Source organism: Macrobrachium rosenbergii, chromosome 55, assembly GCF_040412425.1.
Source record: "Macrobrachium rosenbergii isolate ZJJX-2024 chromosome 55, ASM4041242v1, whole genome shotgun sequence".
In the NCBI taxonomy this organism is placed as follows: Eukaryota; Metazoa; Arthropoda; class Malacostraca; order Decapoda; family Palaemonidae; genus Macrobrachium; species Macrobrachium rosenbergii.
In genome coordinates, this window is record NC_089795.1 from 87,199,992 (window position 1) to 87,214,538 (window position 14,547).

General features: G+C 35.5%; 1 protein-coding gene across 5 annotated transcripts in view; it reads left to right on the forward strand.

Moving 5' to 3' along the window:
- Positions 1-14,547, forward strand: part of LOC136835604 (uncharacterized) — an 89,474-nt gene that overhangs the window by 17,778 nt on the left and 57,149 nt on the right. For all 5 annotated transcript variants that reach the window (XM_067099338.1, XM_067099341.1, XM_067099337.1 and 2 more), the window contains exons 2-5: positions 1,979-2,113; positions 5,390-5,536; positions 12,046-12,294; positions 12,538-12,733. In XM_067099338.1, the coding sequence (XP_066955439.1) occupies positions 1,994-2,113; positions 5,390-5,536; positions 12,046-12,294; positions 12,538-12,733 (712 nt within the window). In that variant the 5' untranslated portion in view covers positions 1,979-1,993. The remainder of the gene's footprint in view (positions 1-1,978; positions 2,114-5,389; positions 5,537-12,045; positions 12,295-12,537; positions 12,734-14,547) is intronic.

Sequence of the window (14,547 nt, forward strand, 5' to 3'; positions counted from 1 at the left end):
GGGAGAAAAAACTGTGATATATTGCTACAGTACACCAGATATGCTACTTCTAACACCTTAAGTAATGGCACCATCATTGACAACACTAGTAGCCAGTAGCCTGGCTTATGAGGAGCTGGTCAAATGCTGCACTTTTGGAGACCAAAAATTGTGATTTTTCAAATTGGTGAGAGCTGAAATCCCTATCCTTTGTGAATGTAAAGGGACAGCTCTCTATTCTTACAGTTTTGGGAACAGAAGTATGCATTTGCAGTTTTGAGATATCTCATCTCTAACTCTGCTGTACTTTTGTTTTGCTTTTACAGTATTTTTCCCATTTAGTAGAAAAGATAGTTAAAAGTACTCTTTGACTTGTAAAAGGAGGTAGCAGAAAAGTTTAAAATCTCATGTGGGAGGATGAAGCCACTAATACCTGAAGGAGCTTAAAAAATACAGTGTAAGTTAATTTTTTCAAGTATTTGTTGTGTATTTTGTGAGATTAAAACCTTGTCATTACCCTCCCCCCCCCTTAGGAGATGGATGTTTAATAGCCTATACGATTTGCTTTTCCACTAAAAATAGAGTACATAAAGGGAATTTTAAGGTGTTAGTTTTGAGTCCAGTGGGCAAGGTATATCCTCTAGTAATCACGACTAGTTGTGCACTTAGAGTGCACGTAAAAACACTTAACAAGACAGTATTTATGCCCATCTTGTCATCAACCCCTGGTGACATGTGGTACATATTTTTTTATTTAAAAAATTAATGCAGTGACATACTTGTACAATAACAGCTTTGCAATTTTCTGCTCTAGCATTAAGGAAGCATTGTTAGACGAATTGTTTTAAGTATGGTTACTTGCTGAATTTTCGAACTTGGGTAGAGGCGAGCATATTACTGTATCCGAGTTGTCTATTTATGATGTCGATATATGTAGAGCAGCCCCATTAATAAAAAGGGGAAGTGTATTAAAACTGTACCTTTCGAGGAGATACTTGGGTGTATTGTGTAGGCTTACACTGTTCTTTTTCATTCCTGATGAGCCTCCACGTACGAAGTTTTTTTTCTGAATGATCGTAAAACTTTTTCTTTATGATTTTGTGAATGGTGTGCTTCAGTTCTCAGTAATGTACCATCTTAAAGTAGCTGATGTGGAGTAAAATTTTAAAAGCTTATTTTAATCAGATATACAGTATTACTAATTTTTTTTACACCTATAGCATACGTGGAGTCCTGTGGAGAATAATGAACTTGTAAAAGTAATCAGTATTATTTCTTGAGTATATAGAAAAGGTGTACAGTATCTTAGCGAGCATATTTTGAAAACTTGTTTTTTTTTATCATCTCTAGGTAATGGAAGGAATTCATCATACAGTATTGATTTTGGTAACATGCCCAGGTTTGTAATAAGTAGGAATTGAGGAGAAATACTTCAGGTGTTTCTGGCGTTGTTAATGATGGCTTACTTGATGCTTCATATACATTTGACGCAGAATTTTACATGGAATTTTTTTATATTTGTTAATCATAAATTAAGATAGAATGAAAAGGGCTGATTGCTTTGCTATATTACTGGCTCTAATGATGTATTTTTTCTAGAGAACATTACATGATTAGCACCTAAATGCCTTCAATCTGTCATTGTCTTGATGACGTGTAGAATAGATTTGAAAATGTCGATTCATTCCAGAAAGACATGGTAGACCTGCCTCTTGAAAGCAAGGTTTTGGGAATTGGAGAGATAAATACACAGTCAGGTTGAGTAATGAAAAAGTATGAGTAAAAGAATTCTCGTAATGACCATCACCACTATCAGGTTATCAGGTGGATGAAAATTAGTCTTGATGAATCCTACATTAGAGAAAACTTGGAAATTGGAGCACTCGAGTAGAGATCAAATTTAAATCTCATTAAGTCCTACTACAGTACATTAGTACAGTATAAGCTATAGCTCTGTATGAATTTTGGGAATTTGTTAGTTCATTACCCATTCTTTCAGGGATTGTTTGGTATAATGGTTTTGACACGTCTGCCGCACTTTGGTGAGGTGCGTCCACTCAGTGATCATAGTTACAGCGATCCAACATCCCCTTCAACGTCAGTTGGCCATTCATCACAGAAACGAATTCAGCAAGTATGTATTACTCTTGTATCAAGTTGATGTAAGTGAGAACCGTTGTTAGTAATTAACATGCAGCTCGTGTCATGGACAGCGTGGTATCATTTTATATTATATATATTAAGCATACTTTTTGGGGAATGTCTTCATGGCGTGCACAAAATGTCCACATACTCAGGGCACTGCAGCATTTGATGTTGCTCTTTATTGGAGTGAATGATGTTCGAACGAGAGTTCTCTTATCTTTCTGCCGTGAATTGTGAACATTTTCTACCTACAGACAAGGTATGAATATTTTCTTATCTTTTAAAGAAGCAGAAATGTGCATTGTCTTTTTTACTTGGATTTTGGCATGTGGGGTTTCATGATAGCTTTTTAATTTGCTGGGTGGTGACACAATTCCTTTATAACTAAAACTTTAGTTGCAAATTATTGAAAACCATATTTTGTTTTAATATAGTATACACATTAACCAGAAATTAACCACAATGAAATTTGTGTTTTGAGTCAAACTAATGAAACGTGGGCATCTTTTTGTGATAGTTTGTCTTTATAATTGTATAGTTTGTAACAAACACATAACACTTGATGTCATGTATATATTATGTACCTAATGAATGCAGTGACTGTACAGTACAGTAATGCTTTGATAATAATACTAATAGGCATTCTGTATAGTAGAAGATTAGATAAATGCACAAGCACATTACAACATGCATTGTAAATGCAGCTGCAATTTCTTCATCTTGTAAGTGCACAAGGCCTAGTAAACAGAGGATAGCATGTATTCAGATTATTTTGTAATTGTAATTGATATGACTATTACATGTTTTAACCATGTTTACAATCTATAACTACTTGAATGGTTGGTGCTATGAAGAGGAGAATGTATAAAATGATGTATTCCCAATTTACATGTGCTACAAAAAATAATTATTCAAATCAACACCAAAACCAGCAGGATGTCACAGAAAGTAAGTGCGTCTTTGTGAGTCCCAAGAGATGAGTTTTGATCCTCCAAAATCTCAAAAGGGTTAAGCCTTCTTCAAGTTGGTTTTCCATGTCCAGCTTTGTTTAGTTAGGTTTTCTTACCCTCAGTGCATCAATATGCCTCTTAACTTGCTAGGTTCTTCCTTGGCAAATTTGTAACTCATTCATGTCTGTCTTGGATCTTGATCCATCTCTCTCTCCGTCATTCTAAGCCCACCGATGTTACCCGCAGTTGGTATAGAGAGGCTTGCCAAGGTTAGTCTCTCAGGGCGTAGTATATCCACAATCCATTCGGGCTTTTGATGGCTTTTCCAAACCACCACCACAGGCAATATCATTTGTTGAAAGATTCATCTCTTCACTTTATGACTGCTAAAGGGACCACTCAGTTTGGCAGAGAAGTGCTCCCTCCCCAGGTTGTAACCAGTATGCTGCAAGCCTGTATTTTCATGCTTTCATTCCTTCTGCTTGGAGCTACATATACTCTCCCATTGGTGCATGACACATTATCTTTCCCTTCTTCCTTACCACAGGACAAGACATCTTGATCAAGCTAGCTATAATAATTAATTTGCATCCTGTGCCTTCATTTAACCCCTCCCACCTTGGTGTTGCCGCTGCTTGCATTCAGGTCATTTGTGGCTGTCTTGCCTCACATGATGCCAGGATAAGACAGTTCTGTGGACAGTGCTTTCCTTGTACACCTTCATCAAAATGTTACGTCTTTGATTCAGTCCCAGTTGTGGTCACTAATCAATCCTTCACTTGGCAAGATTCATGTAGCACAGAAGTTTGATCCTTCCCCAACATCTGCTGGTCCATCAGGTGTCTAAGCATCATTACTGCTGGCGGAGCAAGTGCAGGGCATCCTGTTGCCTGCGTCATGTGATTCATGTTATTGATTACGTCTCGCGCACTTCCTTTGGTAGCAGTTGAAATGAAGTTTGCCTCTTTACCCCTCACATAACTATTTTAAAGTTGTTTTAGGTCCTCTTTTTATTCCTCGCTCTCTCTCTGTCTCTCTCTGAGCTGCAAAATAGGGAGACAAGTGGTTATTACTTAAGTCGTGCCACGCATGTAGCCCTTTGTAGTAGACACCATAGCCATTCCAGGGCCCATGATCCTGCCAGAGATAGTTGTAGGAGTGCTTGAAGATTATTTCATTTGAGGGTGTGCTTCCTGAGTATGGGTTGTGACAGAGGTTTATGGAGAAGCAGCGATTATGTGTGATTGAGTGACTTCTCAGAGAGCAGCTTTCGCTCTCTTAACCTTTGATTAGTTTCTCATTTTTGAGTCTATAGAATCAGTTGTCCTACTGCTAATGTTTTGGAGTTTTCTATGAAGCTTTCATCCCACATATGATGCTGATGAAGCATGATTATGATTGAAGGGGTTTTGTGAAACAAATTGTTTTTCTGATTCACAATGATTTTTTTAATAAAAATTCATTGATTAAATAGGAAGCACCAGACAGGAGAATGTATACACAGTAGAAATCTTTTGGACCTTGAGTGATTTAAGTCAAGTGAGATTGGGATTTCACCAGCCATAGAAATAAGGCAATTTGTGATTAATGGGTGTATGGGAGAAAGATTTTGCGGTAACAAAACATATAGTAAAGAAAGTGAAGGAAACCCATTGTACATCTCTCTCTAACCCATTAAGGGGGTCCAGGCAAAATTGTTCATGTGATAGTGATGACTTCGAGAACACTTAATAGACATATTTTATAAATGACTGGAATAATGTGCACATTGCTATCACTTTCTTCCTAAGGTTTGGTCTGTGATGTGTTTCATATCTACATCAATTTCATTTATATTACTGTATATTCGTACGTGGATGTCTTTTATTAATGCCCATGTTGCTCGGTGTTCTTCAGTGAGTTAATGATTATCTTACCGTCTTTATTTATTTCCCATGTTTAATGCTCTTGTCTTTAAGAGGAGTTCTTTCCATCATGATCTCTCATTACTTGTTTTTTTTATTTGTGGTTCAGTTTGAACCACAGGATTTCAGTCTGCTTTAGTAGCAGTAGCTGTTAAGAGAAAATAGGAATTTACCTGGTTAAGGTGTCACCTATGTTTAATGTGTATGCAAAACATTATTACTTTTGTAGGCAACCACAAGTCCCAATGATTGATGCCTTGCTAATTTGTATGTAATGCAAAGAGTTATGTCAATTTACTTACATTTCCCTTCCAAATATTTCACATTAAGTCCAAGACAAAAGTTGTTTTTTGTTTAATGCTCTACATCTTGTCAAGATAAATCCTCTGAATGTTATCATTCTCTTCACAGGTACTCCTGGGATTGAAATCGTCACTGTCATCTCCAACCTCCCCTCAGGATGTTGGTCTTCAGTTGCACATCCTTGATCTGCCCAATGAAATTATTGAAAAAATATTTTCATATCTTCCCTACAAGAAAATTGGGGAGATAAGATTGGTAATTGCTCTTGTTTCATGTCTATATTTTACAATATGGAACATACGTTTGGATGGTAGCTACTGTATTATATCTGTAGCTTTAATGCCAAGACAGAATACCACTTTTTACATTAATAAATCCCTAAGTGTACAAGAATGTTCCAGCCCACTTCATTCTAACTTTTATTGTCCTATAAATGATTTGACGAACAGACATAATTTATTTTGATAGTTGACAAATCAGGTTGAGTATTCTAGAAAGGATATGTATGGTAAATTGGTATTGTAGTAGAGTAATTGAGTATGTTAAGGAGAGACTGCAGGCACCTAGACTTGACAGCACTTTGGAACTTACTGTTTTAAGATTCGCTTTTGAAAATCAGAACAAAAATGGATAAAGTGTAGGCAGCTTAGATCTAGGGAGATCATAGGCCTGAATTTTTTAACCCAAATAATTTTTGGATAAGGTTTTTTTTTTTTTTTACAAAGAACAGCGCAAACCCTTGGTAAATTTCAAATTATATATGTAACCTTCCCTCTAGAGATGTTTTACCAAAGCTAAACCCATTAACCCTTAAACGCCGAGCCTCTATTTACAAAAACGTCTCCCGTATGCCGGCGGCGTTCGGGAGTTAGTACCGAAGCGGAAAAAAGTTTTTTTCAAAAAATCACAGCACGCTTAGTTTTTAAGATTTAAGAGTTCATTTTTGGCTCCCTTTTTTGTCATTGCCTGAAGTTTAGTATGCAACCATCAGAAATGAAAAAAAAATATCATTATCATATATAAATATTGAAATATATGACAGCACAAAAAAAATTTTTTCATATATAATTTTATACAAATCGCACTGTGAGCAAAACGGTTAAAGCTAACGGGTTATTTTGTTTTTCTTTGTATTGTACACTAAATTGCGATGATTTTGGTATATAACAAATTGTAAAACGATCAAAGCAACACAGAAAAATATTATCACAAAATGATGCATGAATTAAGTAATGTGTGGGCGTAAAAATTTTTTTTTTTTTTTTTTTTTTTTTTTTCACCATAAATCGAAATATTGTGCGAGAGACTTCCCGTTTGTTGAAAAATTAAACTAATTGATTGAATATTACTAAACTGTAAGTGTTTTAGCTTACAATTGCAGTTTTCGACCATTTCGGTCGAGTTAAAGTTGACAAAGTCGAATTTTTTCTATTTATCGTGATTTATATGAAAATATTTCAAAACTGATAAAAGCTACAACCTTAAGCTATTTTCTGTTGTATTCTACATGAAATTGCGCACATTTTCATATATAAAAGTTTATGTAACAACTAATGTAAAACGATGCAAACATTACGACAATGTGACGAAAGAATTTCTGAGATGTTCGGCCGAGTTGTTTTTTTTTTTTTTTTTTTTCCAGAAATTCACCATAATTCGAAATATTGTGCTAGAGACTTCCAGTTTGTTGCAAAATGAAGGTACATGATTGAATATTCCTAGAATGTAAGAGTTTTAGCTTATAATTGCATTTTTTGACCATTTCGGTCAAGTTAAAGTTGACCGAAGGTTGAAATTTTGGCAGTTATTGTGATTTATGTGAAAATATTTCAAAACTGATAAAGCTACAACCATGAGTTATTTTCTGTTGTATTCTACATGAAATTGCACACATTTCCATATATAAAACTTTATGTAACGACTAATATAAAACGGTGCAAACATTATGACAACGTGATGAAAGAATTTCTGGCGGACGGACGTTTTTTTTTTTTTTTTTTTTTTTCCTCCTCCTCCTCACCATAAATCGAAATATTGTGCTAGAGACTTCCAATTTGTTGCAAAATGAAGGTAAATGATTGAATATTACCAGAATGTAAGAGTTTTAGCTTACAATTGCGTTTTTGACCATTTCGTCGAGTCAAAGTTGACCAAAGGTTGAAATTTTGGCAGTTATCTTGGTTTATATGAAAATATTTCCAAACTGATGAAAGCTACAACCATTGGTTGTATTTTGCTGTATTTTACATGAAATTGCACACATTTTCATATATAAAACTTTATGTAACGGCTAATATAAAACAGTGCAAAAATTACGACAAAATGACGAAAGAATTTCTGAAAATTTTCGGCGAGTTACCTTGTGGCGTAAGGAAAAAGTTTTTTTCAAAAATTCACCATAAATCAAAATATTGTGCTAGAGACTTCCAATTTGTTGCAAAATGAAGGTACATGATTGAATATTACTAGAATATAAGAGTTTTAGCTTACAGTTGCGTTTTTCGACCATTTCGGTCGAGTCAAAGTTGACCGAAGGTTGAAATTTTTTGTAGTCGACATACGGTATGTCCACTTGACACCCAACAGACAATTTTAGTCGATGTATGATACGTCCAGTAGGCGTTTAAGGGTTAAGCAAAATGTCGCAGCTTCTCCATGTACAAGTAGAGGCAAGAAAAGATAACCATGTATTTGTTGCCCGGAACAATGGAAATCAATGACATTACTGGTACACCATACTGTAAATTATTTAAGCTGATAAAATTAAACAATCGGGAGGTGACAAATTTTAACCTTGCAAGTGGTTTCACCATGTGTCTTGTGTTGCTTGCTATAGGTAATATTGACAGTTTATTTTTGTGCTCCATGGCCCTAGCTGTATTGATTTCTCGTACTTTTCATCCATTCACCTGGATCACTTCCAACAAGATTGTTCAGCTTCTCTAATTTTACCCTCCTATAATTCACCACTGATATGGGAAAAATCCTTCCCAAAGTTGACCATTTGAAATAGGTTTAGGATTGTTTATTTTGTTACTCAAATTTTGTTAGTAAGGAGAAAGACTCCCTTGAACCTGTACAAAGTAGATATTTTTTAAGTTATATTTTCTGACCAAGTAAGTATCACAATATATAGAACTGTGGAGTAAACGTATTATCTTAAAGTGATTATTGCATAGGTCACTTTTAGAGGTTCGGCATTCTCTGAACGTCAGAACAAAGCTATGGCTTGATAGTACTAGTCTTTTATTCTAATGGTTTAAGTTTCTGTGGTAGGTTAAAAGTAATTTCTCTTGTAGTGAATTTAAATGATATATATACCATTTAAATTCCAAGCTGTAAGGTTGTATCACATTTCCCGAAAGATAATCCTCCTGAAATTTTATGAGTTTTCATTTAATAAACTCGAGCCATGTCATTGTGTATGTGTGTGAGAATTCCATCAATCTTGAAAGGCACAACAGTACAGCTGTTATTACACAAGCAGAATATCCAGACTGTCACACACACAATGTACAGTACTATGGATATTTTGACAATATTTACTGAAACTTTTTATTTACTTATATGGATGTAGCTTGTAGTGTAAAGCTGATAAAGTAAAGTGTTACAGGAACGTCATGGTAGCCATTTGTGTATCGTGTAGGTATGGTATGTACATGTGACAAAATTGTAATGTATTTCCAGATTTTCATATGAAGCAGAGATATCTTGCCTTTAATGTTGTCATGATTATTATTGTCTTACGAAGCAGATATCTTGGTTTTAATGTTTTGTCATAATCATGCTTAGGTTTTGGCCAATGGAGGGTGGTGGTTTCATCATAACGCCAATCACATGACCACATCGCAAACTCAAGTGTCCCGGACACAATGTCTCTAGTCTTAACAAACAGAAGAGTCATTAGTCATGCATATGCCATCTGGACATGTTGGTAGAAACCAATTCCTGTACTCTATTTGTATTTCATGTGTCAGCAGTGCAGAACACAATTCTCTGAGAATAGCTTTCCAGCTTTTCTGTGCTGTTTTGAAAATTTTCCATTACAAGTTTTCATTTCTAATTGTTTTCCAGTGATCACTGATTTTGATCGTAAGTGGCACCTATTACCTGTTTTCTTCACCATTGTTGGTATCACTGATTTGTTCATAATAGTTTTGTTTTAAGTGTTGAGAGTAGGTTTCATCTTGTTCTCTTTCTTTTGTTGTGTTCAAAGCACTGGTTAAGGTTTTTTTACACTTTATATTTGTTTGTTTTGCTGTTGTAATTAATAGTATTACTTTACATATTTGTAACCCTAATGTTGACAGGGGCTTTTCACTCCTTGTCTTGTAATTGTATTAAATGCCTCTTTAGATATCAGTGATGTTTCTCAGGGCCAATAATTAATATCTGTTGTGAATTTTTTTAGAATTCTAAGTGATTTGTCTTTTTCTTGCTTTGCATATATTTTGTTTTGAGTATTCACCATGCTCCCTACCAACAGGTGACAGGGATTTGGTTAGCAGCTGACAGGAGACGGCCTATCAACTCTTGTGAATTGAAGGCTGTCTTCATATGCCTGCAAGCATTTGTCCCTCTGTTTGAATGGAGTATCATCATAATGCTGAACAGTTTGATGGCTGTTGTGCTCTTAAAGAAATCAGAATGTCGTAAGATCAGTCTATCTTTGTTGCCTTACAGTTGATGTTTCTGCATGTTCCAGGAAGGTAGTGTCATGAGATGTTCTTGCTGAACTGACCAGTCTACAAGGTTCCCTGGGAGACATTGCTGTCTGTACTTTGGCCATGAGTCCAAACAACAGACCCATTTCATTGCTTAGAGCAGCTGGATCCATCAGTGTAGCAGTAGGATGCACAGCAGCATTTCTGAGACAGTCTCAGTGTTTATGCCTTTTCCCCATTGTGCCTCATCAGGTAGAGTTTGGCCAATGGAAGATCCCCAGTGGCACGAGGATGGTATTGGTAGTTGATTGTAACCAAAGGGTCACAGTAAGAATGGTATGTAGATATGCCTTGCTTGTTGGCAGACATACTCGGAAGTCTAAAATTGTAGAAGAGATATCTCAGGTAGTCTTAATTTTTAAAGTTGGAGATGTTTGTGTGATTGTTGCCATGAAAGATACTTGATCGGGTTGACTTTGCTCTTCTTGTAGTAATTGCACATTACCTCCATGTTTAATGTTCCTAAAGCAGCTTTATGTGGATGGGTAAACCTTGCCAAGCTACCAAATAAACCTCTTCAGGTGTCTTCTCTCCTAGATCTAACAGTGAAGGCTGGGGTTTAGTTGGTTTATACTTTGAGGTGAGTTAGCAAGCTGCATGCTCTTTCAGGCAGCGTTGGCCCTTTTTAGGTCTGCCACTTGTTCCTGATTCTGCAGCAGTCAAGACTGCACTACCACACCTTTAGCCGTCTGCCTTTTCATCAGCAACAAGGAAGGCCTGCATTGTGTTGTGAGGGCTGTTCATATTTACAAGAAGAGGACAATGCCTTGGTGTTCATGTTTGCAGGTTAGCGAAAGAAACAGGCCCAATAAGAACAAGGCTTTCTTTTGGCCGAGACAACCCTTTGAACCTACAGAGATGTGTCAGAAGGAATGTACAAGGGCCAAAGTTACAGTTCATGAAATCACAACTCTCTCAATTTCACTAGCCTTTAGATATAGTTTGAGATTGTAAAAAGTTTGAATGCAAGTACCTGGTTTTGTCCAACTGTGTTTGCTAATTTGTTCATAAGAGATGTGCATAATTGGATGGGGTTGTATTAATTTAGGTCATTAACCAAAGCAGAACACTTGCAATAATATGGGACTCAGTTTATAAACCTTCCCTCTTGATTACAACTTTGGGATGATAGAAACTGAAACAAACTCAAGTTTTCTCAACAAAACTAGTTTTTTCATACAGACCAAGTAAATGTATGTTGATCCTAAGCCTCCTAGGCCCATATTCTTGTTTTGAGGAGGTTATTGGTTCCTACCAATGTGTACTAATGACTCGTGTATGAATGATCACTTATTCTGTTTGGGAAACAAAAAAAGATGTTTGTGGACATGCAAGGTTACAAACTAAGCCACAATGAGATTGATGGGTGTGTATAGAAAAGTAGTGTTATATTGAAAAGATTTTGCCTTCTGTATTATGATTACAGTTCCAGTGAATCTGTGGTAAATAAGAAAATTAAAGGAAACACTTACAGTAATTATTTTTAGTGACATGCTTGCTAAAATAGTATTAGGTCATTTATACCATTGCTTTTTTCATACTTCTCATCCTGAAACAATCACTGGTTTTAGCAAGTTTTTGTTCGTGACTACATAAATATAAAACCTGACTGATTTACTTCAGCTCCAAAAGATTTCAGTAATGGTTACCCTTGTCAGTCATCATTTAATGTAAATGTCTTGGCCAGTACTTGCTGCACTTTATGCATGCTAGTACAGTACTAAATGTAATATGCTAAGGGGAGGCAGTTGCAGGCAGTTAACATTTCCATTCATATGTCTCAAATTTTAGCTGAGAAAGAGGTAATGAATTTAGTTTTGAACCATGTTATTGCAGCGTATAGTGAACAATTATTTTTGTATGAACACTTTCAGTATCTTCCATTTCATACTTGGTCATGGTGTTTGGCTCCTGTTTAGCTGAAACTCAAGTTATTTATTATTGATCACTAGATTCCAGGTGTAATCTTTAAAGAAATAAATATTTACAGGGAACATTCTTCACGGCACGGTTATTCACATTCTGTCTTGGCATTTTCAGGCCTGCAAGAGATTTGACCAGATAGGGTCGAGCATTTTAAACACCACATTTCAGCGACTGCAAACCCAGATGTTAATACGTCTCCAGACTATAAAGGGCCAGATGCCAAGGAGATTAAGTGCACGTCGCACTCATCCCTTGGCTAGGGAGTCTGACATAGTTAAGTCACTCCACTCGAGGTTGTTGCTGTTGCAGATATCCATCGGCAAACACACAGTGCGGAAGCATTGCTGTTTCTTTGCTGGGGATGTAAGTATGAGAAAAGTTTCCAAGTTTGACTGGTCCTGGCCATTTTTGGCTAAAATTCATAGTTGTGTATCCCATTGCTAATGGTGGTACATTGTATAGAACTATTGAAGTGTTGTGTTCCAGGTTGTAAAGATAAATGTAGAATCCCAAGTTTTGAGTATATAGTGTTCTTTAGTTTTAAGTATATAGTATTCATATCAAGGAAAGACGGTCGCGATATTCATGGTGTATTGATTTTGGCAGATCCTGGATGAAGTATATCGTATACTGGCCTACATTAAGAGCACTCCCAATCTTGATCAAGAATATATCGTCACAGGTGAACTTTTTGACCTTTCTACAATGGCCATGGAGTACTTCCAGGAGCACATTGAACCTCGCCTTCCTAAAATTACATTTTTTGATTCAAAGTTCGTAGGTGTTACGTCAAGATTCTCAGGTAACTACGTGTTTCTCTTTACTAAAAGAGAAAAGATCATTTTTAGATTGAAGCCCTTGGACAAATGTACCAATTAAATTTTAGGTGTCACATGTTTATATAGGCACATTGTCTTTTTCATGTTTTCTGCTCTCGTAATGAGGGAATTTTCAGAAATATTGGTGATTCTGTTTGTAATAATCACAGTATGTTTTGTTTCATTCACCTAAGTTCAGACAACAAGAGTTGTATCCTTTTGACCCTTAATTGAAAATCTTCTGATTCTTTTATACTCAAACTAGAAATTTACAAAATATGCCTTTCATAGTTAAGTTTTATGGCATTTACATAATTTGAATTTGTAACTACTATTGATATTGCAATAGGTGTTAATATGTGTTTAGTGATAAGGATTTTTTGCCCCTTAAAAAATGCAGGTTTTTTGTTGAATGGAAAGTGGAATGGCTTATCAGTTTTTTTTTAAACATTTTTCATTTTTAGATCATTGTCCTTAGGGAAAATTTTACATTGATAATTGTCTGCATGAGCATCAGAGACGAGAAAAATGTGATGCACTAAAATAGTGATCAGCGAATCATTGTCATTCATCTTGTGGTGGGTTATCCATTACAGTGTACATTTTATGGCGTACTTTAGATTGTTCTAAAGATTGTGTTTGGCATCCCCTGTCCAGTTGCATTTCTTTCCTCCTTTTACAACTTCCTTGTTCCCCTGGGTTTATTCCTACTTTATTTCATTATCTTAACCCTTAAACGCCTATTGGACGTATCATACGTCGACTACAAAAAATTTCAACCTTCGGTCAACTTTGACTCGACTGAAATGATCGAAAAACGCAATTGTAAGCTAAAACTCTTACATTCTAGTAATATTCAATCATGTACCTTCATTTTGCAACAAATTGGAAGTCTCTAGCACAATATTTCGATGTATGGTGAATTTTTTAAAAAAACTTTTTTCTTACGCACGGGCGGTAACTCGGCCAAAAATTTCATAAATTCTTTCGTCATTTTGTTGTAATTTTTGCACTGTTCTATATTAGCCGGTACATAAAGTTTTATATATGAAAATGTGCGCAATTTCATGTACAATACAGCAAAATACAACCCATGGTTGTAGCTTTTATCAGTTTGGAAATATTTTCATATAAACCACGATAACTGCCAAAATTTCAACCTTCAGTCAACTTTGACTCGACCGAAATGGTCAAAAAATGCAATTTTAAGCTAAAACTCTTACGATCTAGTAATATTCAATCATTTAACTTCATTTTGCAACCAATTGGAAGTCTCTAGCACAATATTTTGATTTATGGTGAATTTTTGAAAAAAACTTTTTCCTTATGTCCGCTCCAGAAATTCTTTCGTCACGATGTCGTAATGTTTGCACTGTTTTATATTAGTCGTTACATAAATTTTTATATATGGAAATGTGCGCAATTTCATTTAGAATACAAAAGAAAATAACTCATGGTTGTAGCTTTTATCAGTTTTGAAATATTTTCATGTAAATCACAATAACTGCCAAAATTTCAACCTTCAACTCAACTTTAACTCTACCAAAATGGTAAAAAAACGCAATTATAAGCTAAAACTCTTACATTCTAGTAATATTCAATCATGTACCTTCATTTTGCAACAAACTGGAAGTCTCTAGCACAATATTTCAATTTATGGTGAATTTTTGAAAAAACTTTTTCCTTACGCTCTCGCGCAGTAACTTTCGGCGAACATCTCAGATTCTTTTGTCATGTTGTCGTAATGTTTGCATCGTTTTACATTAGTCGTTACATAAACTGTTATATATGAAAATGT